The sequence below is a fragment of the Cydia strobilella genome, chromosome 20 (genome assembly GCF_947568885.1).
Source record: "Cydia strobilella chromosome 20, ilCydStro3.1, whole genome shotgun sequence".
Taxonomy (NCBI): Eukaryota; Metazoa; Arthropoda; class Insecta; order Lepidoptera; family Tortricidae; genus Cydia; species Cydia strobilella.
The window spans coordinates 7,896,363-7,916,255 of NC_086060.1; the positions used below are offsets into that span (position 1 = coordinate 7,896,363).

At 38.2% G+C, this 19,893-nt stretch overlaps 1 protein-coding gene across 1 annotated transcript; it reads right to left on the minus strand.

Moving 5' to 3' along the window:
- Positions 1–717: 717 nt before the first annotated feature.
- Positions 718–5,504, minus strand: LOC134750703 (uncharacterized). Its single transcript, XM_063685934.1, has 4 exons — positions 5,411–5,504; positions 4,286–4,447; positions 3,119–3,281; positions 718–868 (listed from the first exon to the last, which is right to left on the minus strand). The coding sequence occupies exons 1-4, from the start codon at positions 5,501–5,503 to the stop codon at positions 789–791; spliced, it is 498 nt and encodes a 165-aa protein (XP_063542004.1). The 5' UTR covers position 5,504; the 3' UTR covers positions 718–788.
- Between the last annotated feature and the right edge of the window lie 14,389 nt (positions 5,505–19,893).

A 19,893-nucleotide genomic window follows, 5' to 3' on the forward strand; every position in this document is an offset into this window, starting at 1 on the left:
AGGGCATCATCCGCTCGGTGTACCCCTTACATTTCATTAAAGTGTCAAAAGGGCATCTACGTGTTGGCTTCGGCTCCGCGCACCCCTCCTAAAGGTCCGGTGGACCGCGGCTCCGAAGCCGTTCCCGAACGCACTACGCAGGCACGGACTTCGACGGGTTCGTCTAAGGTCGGACGCTTAGCACCGCCGGGGCTAAGAACACGGACGCACGGGTTGGCGTGTAGCACGGATACCGGGAGCCCTAGTAAAATCCGGTTAAGGTACTGTTCCCGCAACATACTAAATGTAATGCATTACACAAATCGGTCTCCCTATGTATAATTCGATCCGCGGCAGGCGGTGGGCCGAGGTCATGGCTAATGGAATGGACTATTATAGGCAGAATATATGATAAGGTAATTAAGCCAATAAAGAAGGCCGCGGCCTTGACAGTAATATTTTTTTTGTGGATTTTCAGCTTTCTAACATTAATTAGGTAAACGTACATTTATTAAGGCAAAAAATAGACTATTACCTTTTTTAGCTATTTCGTTAGAAAATACAACGTATCAAATCAAACAAACATTCATCATTATCACAATTTTACTCTCACAAACTGTCACTATATATTTTAACCTATCACAGCACTTATTACATTACATGACATAAAATATGTATATTCTTAATTATAAGTGATCCTGCAAATGATTGGAATCCATTCGAAAGATAGAACGCCACTTCGAACGGCAGAACGTCGCTCCAAACGATAGAACGTCACTTCGAACGGTAGAACGTCCGTTCAAACAATACTAGTATAGCACGTCGGTGCTGTGCAGGAACAGCAGAGACATTCTCAAGCTATTGGCCACGATTACGAAGTAACTGGTCACTGCAAAACAAAGTTTAACGCTTCACAGCACTGCCACACTGGTTTATGCGGATTTGTAGGGAATACGCCATCGAACAGATAATCTGCCTATAAGTAGCGGGTCGCTGGCATTGATAGTGGTCAATTAGTAATAATTGCCTTTTAATGAAACCATATTTGAGATCAATATCGTTTTTCTATATTATTCCTTGAAAATAAGTCTCAATCATTGACTTATACAGGGTGGCCAAAAAATAAGTACATTCCCGTTGCCAGGGAGGTTTTGGGATTATACTGGGCGACTTTTACTAAGAGACCAACCACGAAATCGCAAAAAAAATGCACTTATTTTTTTGCCGGACCTTACGGGCACTAAGAATGGTGCCAGTACAGCGGTGTCACTCACGGCCCGTCTTTATTATATAAGTCAATGGTCTCAATGAATACCGAAAATTAACTAGACTGCAAGTATAACAAGTAAAACTAGCAATAAACACATCAATAACACATTGATAAGTGTTTATTGCTAGTTTACACATTTGCTACTTGCGTTTAGTGGCAAGTGTAGGAACTTGCAATGGCACTACCTAATCAATTTGTAAACAGCCCCAATGTGAAGGCCAGTCACACTTAATTATACGTATTGACTTTACTAATTATTAACCTAAGTGCCACTCAGATTTATGATAAATTATAAGCTGTACTCCCTTTTTGACGAAAATTGTAATGCCGAATTTCACTTGGCAACCAACTTTTCGCCAGAGTTTCATTTGACAAACCAATCGTTACCAAATAATTATTTCGCAACCATTTCATTTCCCAACCCCATAGTTGGGAAATGAAAATGACGTACTAGGTTGGGTTAGGTTAGGTTGGATTATGGAAATGAAATTCGGCCAAATAAAACTTTGGCGAAAAGTTGGTTGCCAAGTGAAATTCTGCAATACAATTTTCGGCGAAAAGGCAGAGAACCAAATTATAAATAAAATATTTATTTATATCCTTAAACATAATGACGATTGCGTCACAATACATATTTAATATTGTAAAATTCGTAAGGAATAACATCAGTAATTTTCCATTAAGGCCTGACAACCTGCGATGTTTGAGAGACAGGCAAAGAGGGAAATTAGCTACGACCAAAAGCAGACTCACCAAGTCTACCAAAACCAACTATTTAATCGATCCGAAAATTTACAATGCCATTCCGAGTGACATTAAAAATATAGAAAATAATAATTCATTCCACAAATAATTAAAGAAATGGTTAATTAATAATGCCTTTTATGACATACGTGAATTTTGTGATGCTTATTTTAAATTTTAAATCTGTTATTATTTTTCATTATTGTTGTTACTAATTTAACAGTGACATTGTATTATTTAATTTATTTAAAATTAATTTTCTTTATTATTATTTATTTTAATGATAGAAAATGTATTTTTCCTTTCTATAACTATTTCTGACGTGTAATGTTTTGTGTGCATTTACGAAATAAATGATTATGATTATTCCTCGTCTTCATACTCATTATTAACTGAGAAGTTATTATTTCAACATCATCTCATATTCAATTATCGCCATTTAAAATCATGATTGAGAACGCCTCAAATGTAAATTTTAGTAATACGATTTCGCCAAAAGTCAGTTAAAAGGTTCTTCGAGTAAAATATGAATTTATTGAGTTTATAAAGCTTTGTAACATGATGAGGACGAAGCATTTTGAACAAACGTATACTATTACATATTAGGTTTGTCATGAAAAACAATGTAAATGTTGAATTTACATTTATATACTACTAGCTTAAGCCCGCGACTTCGTCTGCATGGAGTTAGTAATTTGGGTAGCTTATTTTTAATCCAATATGCTTTTTATCGATTTCTCATACAAACTTCCACCCCCCTTTTCACCCCCTTAAAGGATGATTTCTTTTTCAACTAAATCGGTTGGCAATTAATAATTTTCAACTCCTGATCACCGATTAAATTTCATAAGCACTTTCAATAATCCAAGGAGGTTGTAAATATACCCGACCTAAAGGTGGACTATGAATAGTAGTAAGATAAGACGTTGGTTACTGTGTGGTGTGGTATGTGGTTCCTATCAGAGGACCTACCGCGAACTACTTTGTTCGTTCGTTCCTCTATTTGCCTCTTTGTCGCTCGAATTTGCAAGCGCAATAGAGAGGCAGATAACGTAATTTATTATCGAGTTTCGCGGTAGGCCCTCAGAGAAAGAGACCTGGAGAGAAAGGGACGTAAATACTTACAGAAAAAGTTGACAAAGATGAGCGATATGAGCCAGGCGCCAGCCATCGCGCTATTGGAGTGCACTAAGAAACAGAAGCACGCCAGGATGATGAAGATAACAGTGGTGGATGTGCTGTAGACCAGTGCACCCCACTGATATATCTCTATCAGTACTGGGACGTTCTGAAATTCAATAAAACACACAACTTTGGGAACAAATCAAATTATTTTATTAAATATTTTAATTTGTGTTTTTTAAGTAGTCACACTACTATATAAATTCTAAACCGAAATAGATGTCATATATTAAAGAAAAAGTGACGAAGCGCTCCAGTGGTGAAGGCCGGATTCGAATCGGTGTCTTTAGCAATCCAGGCTAACGCCTTGAACCCCTAGGCTACCCCGCCACGGCGGAACCGGTCCCAATTTCTCGACTATATGCCATCTTACTATAAGACTAGGCGTCTTTGACCGCTTAGAGTTGGGCTTGCTTGTCCTTACAGTTGGTCAAAGACGCCTGGTCTTAGTAAGATGGCATATAGTCGAGAAATTAGGACCGGTTCCGACGTGGCGGGGTGGCCTAGGGGTTCAATAGAACACATTAGAATTTCCTCCCGCGGACGCTCCGGCTGTGTGAAATGGGCATGCCGAGGTTTTCCCGAGGCGGTACAGTATGAGGTTCTTCAAAAACCCGGCCAAGTGCAAGTTGGACTCGCACACGAAGGGTTCCGTACCATTATGCAAAAAAATTACGTATGTTAAAATGTTAAAACCACTTAAATATTTATTTTATTCTGTTTTTAGCATGTTTTGTTATAGCGACAACAGAAATACATCATCTGTAAAAATTTCAACTGTCTAGCTATCACGGTTCATGAGATACAGCCTGGTGACAGACAGACAGACAGACGGACAGACAGACAGACAGACAGACGGACAGAGGACTCTTAGTAATAGGGTCCTGTTTTTATTACCCGTTTGGAACCCTAAAAACATCAAACTTTTCTAAATAAACGTTAAGCGACACCAATACAATTGTGTTTTTTCTGGCAACAGAAGCAGTTGCCGTTTTGTTTTAGTTAAAAATTAAGAGTCATTTCTTTTTCTTAGGACCTTAATCCTAGGTATTGGTTTCCTATAGTAGAATTTTTTATTCATTCATCAATCCAAAAACTTAGACAACTTACACAGAAAGAGCCAACGAAGAGCAGGAAACTGCAGGCACAGAGCAGGATAGAAACAAGGCCAAGCAACACTTGCGCGGTCCCCTCAGTAGTCGTCAGCGGCTCTGGGAGTAGCGACTGCGTTTGTGTATAGCCCACGTTCGGGGCCAGGATCATACCCACCGTCTAAAAGAGAAGAACATGGTTCATCCACAAGCCTTTAGAGAGACCCCACAGCCACACTAGTGTCTGCACGGTCACACATGGACACACAGTCCGCAGGTCTACCACAAGTAGTCTTTTGAGCGTCGGCGTCTAGTTAGAGCTATGGACAATGGCGTCACTGCGCAGTTGCGCCAACGTTGCGTCGAGCAGCAGCCATAGAGTTGGCTAGACGGCGACGCTCGAGAGACGGTAGTGTGGGGTGACCCTTAGTGTACCACTACTGGTCAAATTCCACCATATCCAGTCTTTCCGATTTTAAACAGTTTCTGGAAGAAGCACCCATAAAAATAAGACATGGCTTTTAAACAGGCTAGCTACCAACTCCTAGAATAAACTATAATCATTATCATCATAATGGACCTGACTGAGGACTACAGGAGACCGGTACAGAGACCACTTCTCTCAAATGGTTTTCTGATAAGCATAAAGCACGAACGAAATTTTGCCTCTGACGCACTTGTAAATTCGTACGTAAGTGCGACAGAGGCAAAACTTCGTTCGTGGTTCACAGTAGGCCCTCAGGCATCCGGAAAAAAGCGATGCGCGTTGAGTCAAATAAAATTGTATTACGTTGCGTCTTACGTAGCGAACAACTCGCGTACGCGAAGCAAAGCGGCGCGGCGGCGGGCCCACGGCGTTCGCGTTCGCAACGAGATCGCCCACGTAGGACAATTCTATAGGTATAAAAGGACTGATTCACCCCGCGCCGCATCGATTCGCTTCGCGTTCGCCTGTCGTTCGGCTACGTAGTACGCTGCGTAATTTTCTATGACCAGAATCACACTATGAACACCCGACGCGACACTAAACCTTTAAATATTGTATGACACGGTATTTTTAAACCTTACTTGAAAATGATCTCAGTACTCCTTGAGAATGTTAGTTATAATGATGGATTTGTGAGTACAGCAGCAAAAAACTTACAAATGATATCACAGCAATCATAACACATCCCGCCCTGAGAAAACAGCAGAAGCAACATGTTGTCACGGACGGAAGCTGATCCATACACTTCATTTTGCCACGTTATTTATTTACTTTCATGTAAACATTTTAATTAGCTTCACTGATAATTTAATCAAACAGAGTTTTGAAAAGTAAATTATCAGTACAATGACTGAGATTGACTTTTGAATTTCTATTTTGACACCATCAATGGACATGTGAGGTTTCTAGCATTTACAATGTACAAGTAGGTTAATTGGGTTTAGACGGAGGTCACGTTCTAAGGACGTCACTTTCTGAGTACGTCGCATTCTGATTTTGTCACTATAAATACGCTGTATTTTGACCATGCCATTAAACAAGTATTGAGCCGCACACGCACACGTCACGCAAGTGGTGTGCCGTCTCTCATAAGGATCTGTATATTACAACGCGCACGTACACGTCTACTCACACGCAGCCGGTGTGCACGGGCCTTAGTTACTCGTGGCAAGCAAACAAGTCGGCGCTAGTGCTCTTAAGCGGTAAGCGTAGCGCAAAACGGAAATTTACGGACTAGGGAGCTTTTTACACGATTACACAGCAAAAGACGTGTTGAACATTATGTGAAGGTGGAGTAATATTTAAAATTTAATATTGAGTTATAGTGCTAAAGTTAAATAATAAAAAGTTTATTACAGAAAAAATATGCCGCCATGTGGTGCCATTAAATTCAGTTAAAAACTAGTCCATATTAAATTGTTTAACTAGGTAGATTATATTGAATCTTCAATTCAACATATTGGTACTTACTAGATTTTTTTAAGCAAGCATACCTTTGATGTATCGTCAAAATAGATAGGTACAAATAAACTATAGGTATGTATATATGTATATATTGTATATCCATTGTAATTCCTTATTCAGTGATATATAATTTTATGTTTAATACAAGTAAGTGCTCTACTCGAATTTAACGAAAAAGGCACCAATGGGGAACGGTTACGTTACGTCACACACACACTAGATTTTTTTCTCAGATTTATGCAAGTTTCTTCGCGATATTTTCCTCCACTAAAAAAATACTATTAAAATATCAAATATTATTCGTAGGTACATAAACACCGAATGAGCAATGAGTAGTAACTGCTCTAGTTAAAAAATGTTTTAATTTCACGCTGACCTCTCACCGCTCAGCTACCAGCGTGTCTTACCCCTGAACCCAAACTATAACTACCTACATACTTATAAGTATATTTGATAAAAACTGTAGGGAACGGCGAAAGAAACAAAATAAATAAAAGAATAGCGGTGTTTGGGAAGTTTCACGATTTAGAGGTCGAAGTTGCTCAAATATTTATATGGAGTGTTTTGTGGATGTCTGGGCTGTTGTAGTAAACTCATGGCTTAACATGTAGCTAATATGTGTGACAAAAAGTACTATTTTAAATAGTTTTTGATCTGATCCTTGTGGGGGACGAGTGGGGGAGTTTTGTTTTAATAGGTCGAAAGTCGAAAATGATCACCGAAAAGAAATTTCCTAGGAGATGCATATTAAAATAATGTTAAACGGATTACTCACGTATGATAAAGTCAAATAAACGCTCGACATGTTCCGATCCATCCACTAAAGGATGACTCATGCTAGACCGGGCCGGGCCGGGCCCGGGCCGGAGCTTCCGGCGCATCGTTTTCTATGGAAAGCACCATGTGATCACCGATCAGCCGTCATAGAAAATGACATGTCGGAAGCCTCGGCCCGGGCCCGGCCCGGTCTAGCGTGAGTCATCCTTAAAGCACCAAGTGCACCGTATCTATCTATACTGATCTAGCGAGTGTGAGTGTGAGTGTGAGAGTGTATAGTGGAGATTAGTCCAAAACCGTGACACGGGGTAAAACAAGGACACGGCAGTATGGCTACTGATAGTTTCAGATTGATGAAAGCTTTGGTCACTGATGTCTACCATCTTGGTAAGGATAAGGTATATCTATGTCTGTAATTAGTTTATTCAGATACCATAGTTAAAAAATAGAGCGAATTTAAGTTTTTCGTCCAAAATTTGTTTTTGCTCTATTTCGTTTGTTTTATAAACTGACCTAGATAATATATACCTCATGTCATTATATATGCAAAGTTTCATTACAATCCATCACGTAATTTTAAAATGAGAACGAAACTCCGTTTGTATGGGAAGGTGAAATTCGGCCGAACTTGCCGGGGGGGCTTGCTTATTGAACATTAAATTATTGTGAACCCTATTATGGCTCAACGATAAATGTAGTCAGCAGCAGAAGTTGCTAAGCGGGCGAGGTGTTCAAGATTACCTTCACAGGCTCTTAACAATAAAGTCGTGTCAAGATCATTTTGAACACCTCGCCCGCTTAGCAACTTCTGCTGCTGACTGTACAATACCTAAAGGTGCCTTTACCCTTTAAAGGTGACATAAATTTTTAGGGTTCCGTACCCAAAGGGTAAAAACGGGACCCTATTACTAAGACTCTGCTGTCTGTCTGTCCGTCTGTAACCAGGCTGTATCTCATGAACCGTGATAGCTAGACAGTTGAAATATAGCGCGATCGATTCTCCTATCGATTCTGAACAAACTGTTTTTAGGTTTTCAGTGGGTCATGAAACACCTTGTATATCGTTGTCTGAGTACCCATAACACAAGCCTCCTTGGACCTCCCGTGGGACTTAGTCAATCTGTGTAAGAATGTCGTATAAAAAAAAACAGAACAAATAAATATTTAAGTGGGGCTCCCATACAACAAGCGTGATTTTTTGTTGTTTTTTGCGTTATGGTACGGAACCTTTGGTCCGATTCGCACTTGGCCGGTTTTTAAAGCTCCTTTACCTGCATTATAGAAGGTATTTCCATCTTTTATATTTCCCATGAAGACACTTTTTAACATAATAAGGGACGGCAAAAAGCTAAAAGTTGCTCAATCGACCTCCGCAAAATGTATCAAAGAGATGAATGTTCTAATCTTTCGGGTAAGTACGCCGCGCCGTGCCACAGCACAGAACAGATAACCCATTTGAGTAATAACTGTCGTTTTAAGGATGACTCACGTTAGACCGGGCCGTGTCCGGGCCGGAGCTTCCGGAGCTTATTTTTCTATGACAGGTGATCACGTGATGCTTTCCATAGAAAATGAAGCGCCGGAAGCTCCGGCCCGGACACGGCCCGGTCTAACGTGAGTCATCCTTAAACCTCGTAAAGCTCACGGTCCTACCTATAGTTAAGTTTTATGAAATCATATTCAATAGGGATATTACTGCAATGTTCTGCCGCCACAGTACAGCACTATAGTGCACATACTATACCATAGAGTAACTTATACATACTAAGCCTTAAACCGATTTATGACAAGTTTTCACGTATATATTATACTACTCTTTGGTTTTCACTATGACATTGATGCATCAAGGCGGTTTGTTTACAGGTGGTCTACCGCGAGACGCGAAAATCGAAATTTCGTTATTTGCCTCTCTATCGATCGAATATGCAAAAGAGATAGAGAGGCAGAAACCGAACTTTAGATTTTTGTGTTTCGCGGTTTGTGTGGTTGTGCTAGTACGCAGTTATGCGTAATATTCCCTATTGGAATCATAGACATAGTATATTATACAAGTAGTTATAGACGCGCCACCGAGCGACCGGGGGCAAGAGAAAGAATATTCATATAAAATTTGGACAGCATAGGATTTTTCTCTTTCACTCTTATAAATTTCGGTATTTCGCCATCGCCTCCTACCTATGATGCCACCCGGTCGGTGATAAGGACAAAGCATGGCACTATTTTCTCTTTCCTCTTATAGGAATCGCAATAAGACTATCTTTCTCTAACAAAGAGTGTCAGGCCCTTGGCAGGGAATAGTTAATTTTGTTTTGTTCATAAACATTTTGTCCGGGTTGACTTAGGACTGAATGTGTCGGTGTGGTCGCGTGGTGGACGTCCCCGCTGGCGGGCAAGTCTTTGTGTACGCGATGGACGCCGCACGCTCAGCGGCCTTCCTAGCGATGGACGCTGAGATTGCGTCGTCCGGATCCGTGAGTGAGTGCCTGGGACGACGGAACGAGTGGCCCCCAACCAGTGTGGTTCAGGTTACTTCAGAGGAAATTAAATATGTTACGAAACAATATCCTATACTGAGTCTATCCTTAAACAATGTGTATCAAAATTATGACGCAAAAACCCGAACTTAAAACGCTCACAAATTCTTTCTGTGAGCGACGTGAGCGTTTTAAGCGCGGAACTTGACTACTGTTTTTTTAAGCTACACAAAGAGATTTACCTATAAGTACCTTTCTTAAGTGTTCTGTTGACGACAAATTGCGTGGGTGTGGGTGAGTTTTACGATGGGCTTGTTGGCAGTTCTTTATGGCTTTATTAACTTCCAGTCAATCTTTAAGGTCATAAAATATTCTCTGTGTATGTACGCTAAAGGTCCGTTTAAAAAACGTAAATAGGTCAAACGCACGTAGAAAAATAAAAGTTGTCTCGTCTAATCCTGTATTACCTAATGAGGATAGGATTTGAGTTTCCAAAACGTCCCGCTTGGCGCGCTGTTCAAAATCCCATACAAAATGAGACTTAACGCAAACACTATCGAATGAAATTTACACTAGGGGTTCTGAACGTTTAGGCACAAATTAAATAATAGTACTATTTAGGTACAGAAGATTAACTCTCTAACAAAACGCATTAATTACGACAGATATGGCCAGTAGGTGGCGCAAGCGCGAACAGGCGTCCGTTCCGTAGCGGTGCGCGACAACGCCGACAACTACTATGGCTAGACACCAAAATTAGTGTGGGCCGCATGTACTTGTAGCGACGCGACGAAATCGTAGTGAGCGACGCCTGGGCAAGGTTAATAGAGCCCAATAATCTATATTTGTGACTAATATCGCCTCAAATTGCCAATTCGCCCAACATTTTTTTTCATACGTGTTCTTAAGAGGAAAGGGGACGACCGATTTTCCATACAAACGTAGTCCCTAATTTCCTTTCTGAATATTAACATGTAAAAAATATTTTTTATAAAATTAGATGTGATTGACTATAGATACCCCTTCGGTTAGTTAGGAGCGAAAACCAAATTCCATACAAATTCAGTATCAATATCGAAATATCGGAATTCCGATAAATATTTTATAAAAAAAATTACGACGGAATCTGTGATAGTTGTGAATATTTTTATTAAGTCTTAAAGACCTATCCTATAAAATAATATTCACTCTGTACTGCACTATTTCTCGTCTTTTACCGGAGTGTTCTGGCCAAATATGACCCAGCTGGGCTAGCACATGATTGGCGCGACAGTATCTTGCCGCGAGACAGACTACCCGTCCCCCTTTAATTCATACAGTTAGTAAAAGAGCGAGATACTGTCGCGCCAATCACATGATTGCACATGCTAGGCCTACAGGAGGCGCAAAATATTAAAAACTGATCATTTTCATTGACTATATAACTGATTTTATTTTAGTAAAGATTTTAAAACCAGTAACCATTAAAGAGTTTAAAATGATAATTTTCAACACCAGTTTTTAATAAGTGAGTAGGAGCAAAACTGACATTCAAACCTGGATAACATTTTATTTTTAGATATGCAAACTGAATGGTGTATATAATAAGTGTTCCGGACGTTTGTATTTAAGTTTTCATTTTATTTTGGGTAGTTCCATTTCATAACATTGACGATAAACAGGAAATCCCACCTTACCCCGTAGTCCCTCGTAATTGGGGTGAGATGGGTTTTCATACAAAGGTGATTTTGGAAGATTATTGGATCGTTTATTTTTATGAGTATTACTATAGCTCCATTTTAAATTGGAATACATTATTTTTGTAGCAGTAGCCTTAAAATCCCATCTCACCCCCCCCCTTTCATCCCTTCTCTCCCCATTCATAAGTTTCATAACCCAACTCTCCCCGCGAACCCTACTCACCCCATTTTACGGTATGTTTTAAATTTACCTCCGAAGTTTCGAGGACGGCGTTGTCCCCGTGGTCTTGGACAGTTTTTAAGATTTCCAGCATTCGGGTATTGAGGTTATCGGGTAATATCGGATTTTAATATAAAATCAATACCGTATTTCTAAAATTGGAATACTGTAGGATCACATCACAAGTCACTGCAAAGTAGGATGCAAGACGTGGCCGAATTTACATATCGGAATATGCATATGCTGAGGATTTATGGCGCAGGAGAGACATGCTCAGAAGGAAATTAATAGACCACGAAGTAGTACTTGCTTTAATGTAGTGACAAACGAAGGCTGTGATTATAAAATAATCAGAAAACTGAACAGCGTTAGTGAGATAGATACAGAAGGATAAGAGTTTTTGATACAAAATTTATACTCTCTTTATTTTCTTCGTATAAGAAACCAGACATACCTATAGATATATATGTTGGTTCCCTATTGTGTTGCAGAAAGTTTTTTGACATATTTTTATATTGCATAATGTTACTTGGTAGAAATTACGTTTGGCAGAAATACTTTTGGCATACTGCTTTTCGCATAATATTATTTGCCAGAAAACCCTCACCTAACCCACTTAGAAAATTCTGCCAAATGAATATGCGAAATGGAGACTATTATGGCAAGTATATATTTATGCGAAAGTATCATTCGACTAAACGTTTTCTGCGATACGTTTTATGCGAAGTGTATTTCTGACAAATAATATTCTGCCCGATGAGGCCAAGTTTGTCTGGCCAATGTCGTTTCATAATGAGAGCGTAACTTAGATCGCATGGGAGCGGCTTTTTGGTGGCGGGTTCGTGTGCCTCATATATGCAACGTTGTTATCGAACGAAACTGCGGTCGTTTTGTTAAAAAACTAGACGGGTGTATTTAGATTTTTGAGAATATCCTCCTTTTGATAAAGTCGGTTAAAACATGGAATCACCTACTGTGGCCTACTCACTTATAATTCATAATCTCGACGCTGCTCCAGCCCCGCCTCCGTGAGAAACGCCACATGTTTGAAACTCAGCTTAATGTCGCATTTCAGCAGCGACCTAATTTATTAGATATTTCCGGAGTAAAACGCATTAATAATGGCTCCTGCTATCAAGTGCCAGTTTATTCTACGCTAGAATGTGGTCCCAACATAAAACCGATTGAGTCCGTTAAAGCCGGGGTGGCCGGGGGAGCATCGTGGTAGAATATTAGTGATCTCATGATGCTCCTCTAAAACGGCAGAGAGGGTAACGCCGCAGGGGAAGTTAGTGGGTATTCTCCTCACCTGTCTCTGCCAGTTATCAGAGGCAGTTACGGGAGGAGCGAGTCCCACGTACCACCCTATCCCCAACGGGCTTTCGCAGCCCGGGCGTGAGATACGTAAATGTATTTCCACTGACATGTCAAGATTTGGCCCTTTGTCAATATTTCACTATCACCGGCCAAAAGTGGATAAAAACTATCACCAGCTTGCCATTACCTGAAGCTATAAAGTCCGCCGAGGACAGGAACACTTGGAAGACCATGGTACATCGCGCAGGAAACTTCAAGCTAGACACAACCTTCGGCAATGAAGACGCCGACTAGAAAGAAGTCAGGATTACCTACAGGCGGGCTTGGCGAGTGGCATGGGTTTTTACCTCAACCCACTAGGAGCCAAAAGTTTGGATTTGGGCAGAGAAGAGAGAAGTTTTTGCTGTAGCTACAGCGTACGGTGGCTTAAGATGCTAGTGGACCAAACAACCAGAAAAAGAAAGCATGAATGGGCCAACTGACACTGAAGGTGCGGGAGGGCTGATTTTGGAGAGCATACTGTGGAAACGCCGCCATGAACACCAGATTCCTATGAAAATATGAAGAGGAAGTTCCCCAAAAGTTTACATGTTTAGGTAAAAAGATTTGAAGTTACATTTTAACCCAAACTGTTAGTGAACAATAATACTTTTTCATTAAATTCTGCACTATATTTTAATATATTATTTTCATTGACACGAGGTACAAAATGCCCCATAAATAGTACAAGTACAAGTAGTAGTAGTAGTGTACAAGAAGTACCCAGGTAGTACGTTTTCCCGCCACTTACCTAATATTTCTGGTTCAATACCTATATATTGGACGCCGACTTTAGTCTGTCCACGTCACGTTCACATTACATTTTGTACCTTATTACAAAGGCAGAAGGCGTAAGTTAGATAACACATTTTTAAAGCCGATTTGTCGAAAAGTTGGGCTATATATTCATTTAGCAGCCGGCAATAGCTGAACCCTTAATGAGGTGTAGCGTTGACAAAAATGATATTTCAATTGGAGTTTTTTGAAAAGTAAAAATCATTAATGAAAAAAATTAACTTATTGCACTCTACCTAGAAACCTCTTACCACTACGACCACTTTATACACTCTTTTTACTCTTTGAGTTACTAAACTAAAAAATAACAAATATGCTTTCAATTTAAATAATAGTTGGAAATTTGGTAAAAAGGGGAACAAGTTACCTTACGCTCGAGTAGGTTTTTAATTAACATTTTAGAATATTTTCTTTCCAAAACATCCTGAATTTAAAAATTAACAATTACGTATCGTATGCTGGTAACAATAAAGTAAATTCTACATTGTTCTCACCCATGGAAAACCTTTCCCTCCCGCTCGAAAATACACATTTTTTTGCCCTTGTGCCACAATATGCTGACGCTACCTACTCATTATTGTACCGTAAAACTCGCGTGTCGGCAATCAACAAGGTACGTCCTGTTTTTCCTTTCCGAACTTTCATAGGAACCACTTTAAGTTTGAGCTCCAATTAAGAATTACTTGGAAGGGATTATTAGGTCAGGTTATAGTGGAGTATTTAGGAAAAACATAAAGCATTGGTAATATAAGATTTCTGATAATCTACACGTGTTGTAGATTGTTAACATGTTCAATAAAACAAGGAATTTGGTGTAATTATACGGTTGGAGTTAATGTAACAAGGGACTTTTGGGGCCCTTGGGTCTTGGGTTTTCTTTCTTTGATTATGAATAATCGTGTATTAAATGCAGAAGGGCGAGAAAGGACGAACATATCCTCCCATCAGGATTTGCCCTTGTTTACGTAAATATGTTTCTTTATTTAGGTAATTTTACCGATTTTATGAAGGTCGTCGAGATTGAACTATGGGCGTAATGACTACAACGCAATTACGGAGCGGTACGATGGTCTGTTTGAACGGTTTCAGATATACAGGGTTCGAAAGGATAATTATTTTGATAATTATCGTGATTTTTATGCCTGATAATTATCGATTTTGTAATATATATAATTAGATTGTTACATGATGATTAACTTAAATTTCAATTTTAATAAAAAAACTAATCAATATTAGGTAAGTTTTTATTTGTACATAGCAAAAAACGCCCCAATCTAATTATTTCTTACTATCAAAGAACTCAAAGAACATACGCTTGTGTTACCTATGTACGTGTTTTCCTCTTTTTTGCCACGAATAAACGCTATCTATCTATCTAAATATATCGCACCATCCATACCTGGGATAATTATCGCACCATCCATACCTGGGATAATGATCAAGGACTATAATTATCTGGATAATTTCGAACCCTGAATTAAGCAAAACCCAGAAAACCTTGATTCAGCCCCTTCATAATTTATTAAGGGACTGAATCAAGGTATTCTGGGTTTTCCTTGATTCCGGAAGCCATAGACGAATATATTTCTCCCAGATTAGTATGGGCGTTAATTGGTATTGTATGAAGACTTCATCAAATACTGATTATGTTTCAAGCAATAGAAAGGCGTAGTTTGCATTTCATATTTGTATTTGCGCAGTGTAATTATTACTAATCGAGTTTATATTCAAACTGAAATAACTGACTTTTACGTAACTATAGATATTTTTATAAGAACGCACCATACCAAATTTTGCGATAATTAATTATATAAATCGCAATGCGCCTTTACTCATAGACACCCTCAAAGTAGTCCAGCTATGATAGTAGCTAATTACATATAATCCCGCATTTAATTATTTAAAGTATGGTACTTTTTTTTATTTATTTAATAATATTTATTTGATTTTATCCATATTTAAAATTATGAACATTTATTTACATACAAGATATATACAGTGGTACTACGTAAACGAAATTAATAACTAGCTTAAATCTAAAATAGGCATCTGGTACATTTAAACAACCCCGATACCATTTCAGTACCGTGGAAATAACCACGAGACAAAAATATTAGCGAGCAAACTGTCGCTGCCTGAACGTAAACCTTGGACTCGCCTGCATTTCATAATAATACACGTCACATGGATCACATATGATCTTTCCCTTGGCGTAAACAAATGCACAGAACATGAGGCTTCCAGGCAATACGTTAAATATGAGGTATATTCATGAAAGTAAAATATGATGCTAATTATCCAGTACCAGTGCGTGAGGCTCAGCACACACTGCACATATCACTTGGTACCTACCGGCCAAATTTATCAGCCTGTAATTGTAGATTTCGTACATGTAAGATCTTTCACAGCATTCGAGATACGAAAATAGTGTGTTTTAGACAATGTTTAAAAAAAAACATAAATAAAGAAGTATTCATTTCTTTCAATATCTGGTAGACAAAAAAGGATATAAGAGATTGAAGAACCGATAGCCGTTTGTCATATAATTGTATATGTAGTGCAAAAGTAGGAGATACGATTCAAAACTTGTCAAAAATCGGTAAAAACCCCCTAAACTTCTCCCATAGTTCCAGGGGGTCAAAGTGTCAATCGTAATCGCTCCATAGCGTATCGTAGTCATCTCTTTCTATCACTCTTCCCCGCTAGCGCGACAGTGACAGTTGCGTTTCGCTACGGAGAGTTAACGATTGCACGTTGGCTACGCACCTTGTCCTATGTTGTCATTCTGCGCACGGACGCTGGCATGACTGGCCTGTGAACTACCTGCCATAAAACTGAGCACGTGATAATGTATGACTATGCTGCCAAACTTATACAGGCTGTTTTTTCAACCTTTTTTATCAGGGTACCGTACTTACACTGGCAAAAACCTTTTCATCCGTCTGTCTGTCCGTATATCACACCCAGTTTACTCGGAAATTATAAGTCGGTATGTTAAAGAAAACTGGTAGGTGTATTTTAAAAAAATCCCCCACCCTATAATGTTAAACCAGATATCAAAAATCACTTGACTCCATCCAACGTCGGGCTGTTCGTATTGTTGGCGATCCCGATCTTGATCTGCTACTTTCGGAATGAATACAACCGAACCTTCTTCTATTTGACAGTTCTCTGTTCGGAGCAAAGTAGGATGTAAACTCGTATCCGAAGGTGACAGATTCTACGAAAAGGGGTTACCCTCATCTGGCAGAATATTATTTGTCAGAAATACACTTCGGATAACACGTATCGTAGAAAAATTTTAGTCGAATGATACTTTCGCATAAATATATACCGTAGGTGTCTTTGAAATGTAGGTGCGACTTTTAAATTTCAGTTTTTAAGCCAATTTGTATGCAGGATTTTTTACAGTAAGTGACCATCAATATATATTAATCTAACTAGTTACACGAACAGTTTCATTAAATAATAAATAATGGTAATTTTGTAGCCATTATAAAATTATCAAAGTAACCCCAAATTTTTCTAAAGCCACTCCGTTTTACTTTACCGTACTTGCCATAATAGTAATTTCGCATAATATTCATTTGGCAGAATTTTCTACGTGGGTTAGGTTAGGGTTTTCTGCCAAATTATATTATGCGAAAAGAAATTCTGCAAAGTAACATTATGCAATACAAAAATATGTCAAAAAACTTTCTGCAACACAATAGGGAACCTGCGAAAAGTTATGACCTTTCTGTATGGGGTAACTACGTCCAAAAATAATTGTCGATCGACCAAAAACCGCAATATAACGACGCATGCATGTTCTTGATAGGTCTTAATTGCGAGCCTTGTTTCACTTTCGATAGGCATTTTCTAACGATTGTCATTTGGCTAGGCCCCCAGTTGTCTTTAACCAATGTATAACGGTCGGCGTAGGTTAGAATTGTAAAATCTTAAAGTGGGTGAACGAAACTCATTCATATGAGGGGATGGAATTCCCTTTTGCACCTCGCTAATGATATAATGGTTCCTTTTAGATTTTTTCTATGCATTTATAATGTACTCAAAAACAGATAAGTTAAGAGTCCCCGGCAAGCTCGGCCGAATTTCACCTTCCCATGCAAACGGAGTTTCGTTCTCATTTTAAAACTACGTGTTGGATTGTAATAAAACTTTGCACATACAATGACATGAGGTATATCTTTATTCTTTAATTAGTTTATATAGCTCTAGTATATAAAACAAACGAAATAGAGCCAAAAACAAGTTTTGTATGAAAAACATAAATTGGCTGTATCTTTTTAAGTATGGTATCATTACAGACCTAGACATACCTTATCCTATTGTAAGTACAAAGTCGTTTTAAAATGAGAGCGTAACTTACATTTGTATGGAGAACCGAGCTTGCCGATGACTCTTAATTACTATTTTGCATGGAGTCAAACACAATATTATGTTGATATCACACAGTATATCTTCTTAAACCAACATTTACTCGTACTAACTACTAATGGTACACGGAAGCATATTAAACTTACATATTCCGATACACATTAAGATATTACATATTTATGTTAGTTATAATTTGGCTTTAATTATGTAATAACATTTATATAGGTACAAAATACACGGAAGCATAGTCATAAACATTATATGAATTGCATACATATTTAATAACATCTTCTTATTATATTCAATAACATCGTGTTACTATATCTAATTTAAGTAATTTTTGGCGTTGAAACTCTAGGTCCGGGGTCCGAGCGTGCACAAGTTTTTTTGCAGAAATCAAAAAGCTTCTGGTTGACGTTACTGATGACGTGGTGACCGAAGAGCTGGCGGCTTCCTCGTACAACGTACCAGCATTGCGATACAACAAGGAAATGCCGCCAGCGGATGCTGGTGCTTGCTGGTGCAGCGGGTGCTTGGTACAATGCCTCAAGGGCCTATTTTGGATTTACGCTAGTTATTAATTTTGTTTAGTATTTGTACAGTTACTGTAATACCTCTGTATATATCTCTATATATATATAAAAAAAAATCTGTTTATTTTCATTTTGCTTGTTGATTTGGTTACTTGCTGATTCTTCTTACCGGGTGGTCTCATCGGAAGATCAGCGCTGGAAGTCGCCAGCAAGTCCAGCAACATGCTGAGATGAGGCCATTTCGAGGCAAATTATTTTTTCTACGTTTTTCTTATATGTAAATTGTCTCGTTTGTGTTCGTGTTTACGTAATAGTACCATTTATATTTTATTTTATTTGATGTTTGTTTCAGCATGTCGCATTTGCTTATAAAATGTATATTTATATCAGGCCTTGTAGACCTTAAGGTCAAGCGCTGAGATTCTAGATTAGTCTACTCTTGTGTACAGTGACGATTTTTATATAATTCTAGAGAATGAAATCTTATAATGGGCTTTGTTTTTGCATATATATAGTTTATTAATTAAACTTTCTATTTTTTTTGTTTTTGCTTCACCTTATTAATTTTTTTCCGTTTAACATTCTGGTTCCCAGAATAAGTTCCTTTAAATTTATCGCCCTCCCGTCGTTTTTGTTCGTCTAACCATTTTAATTTTATTACGGTTCCATGATGGTAAAATTATTATTATTTATACCTAACACGCATGTGAAATTAGGTTTGCCAACAATAAAACAAGTACATATACTTACCTTGTTTTGTTGGTACGAAATCGTAAGCTAGTAGCTCTTCTTTGGAAAAGCAATTAAAACATTAATGTTAAAAAATATATAATATTATTTTGTAATGAGATTTTTTTATAATTTTTTGTGTAAGTATCTACGATATTTTTGTGAATTATTTAATACATTGTCACATTTGTTTAATAACTATCATTAGATTTCCAATAAGAAAATAATAATAAATACCAATCAATTATTCTAAACTATGGCGTTCTTGGCAAAATAGTCTATTTTAGCTAGGTATTCTTTATTTCAGAGCTCAATAAAAAATAACAATACAGATAGCAGAATAATGCAGTAAGTTAAGTAAAGAAAATGTATACTGATTCTCTTGAACGTTCGACTCACTGTTCTCAGTAAAGGATTGGAATACTTAAAATGATCGTTTCATGTCACTCGTGCGGCAATATTAACATTTCCCATATTTCCTTGCTTGTGGAGATCGTGTGTTACTGGCATTTATTTATGTAGCTACTATAAATTAACTCTGTTTGCAGGGGACCGAAATCCGGGATGTTTTAAGTTAATTTTATTCATATTTCAACGTAAATATGAATAAAGTACTCAGACCTCACTCGAGTCAGTGACATTAACCGGGAATCTTATGTTTGAAGCCTGGGCTCGTGTATATTTATGGGGTAAATGATTTTTTTTAAAGAATGTGTTTCTTACTTACTACACA

Coding starts and splice junctions, on each gene's coding strand:
- LOC134750703 (XM_063685934.1), bottom strand. CDS start 5,503: ATGAAGTGTATGGATCAGCTTCCGTCCGTGACAACATGTTGCTTCTGC. Junction 4,448..5,410: donor TGATTGCTGTGATATCATTT/GTAAGTTTTTTG, acceptor CTTCTCTTTTAG/ACGGTGGGTATGATCCTGGC. Junction 869..3,118: donor CATCTTTGTCAACTTTTTCT/GTAAGTATTTAC, acceptor TTTGTTTTGCAG/TGACCAGTTACTTCGTAATC.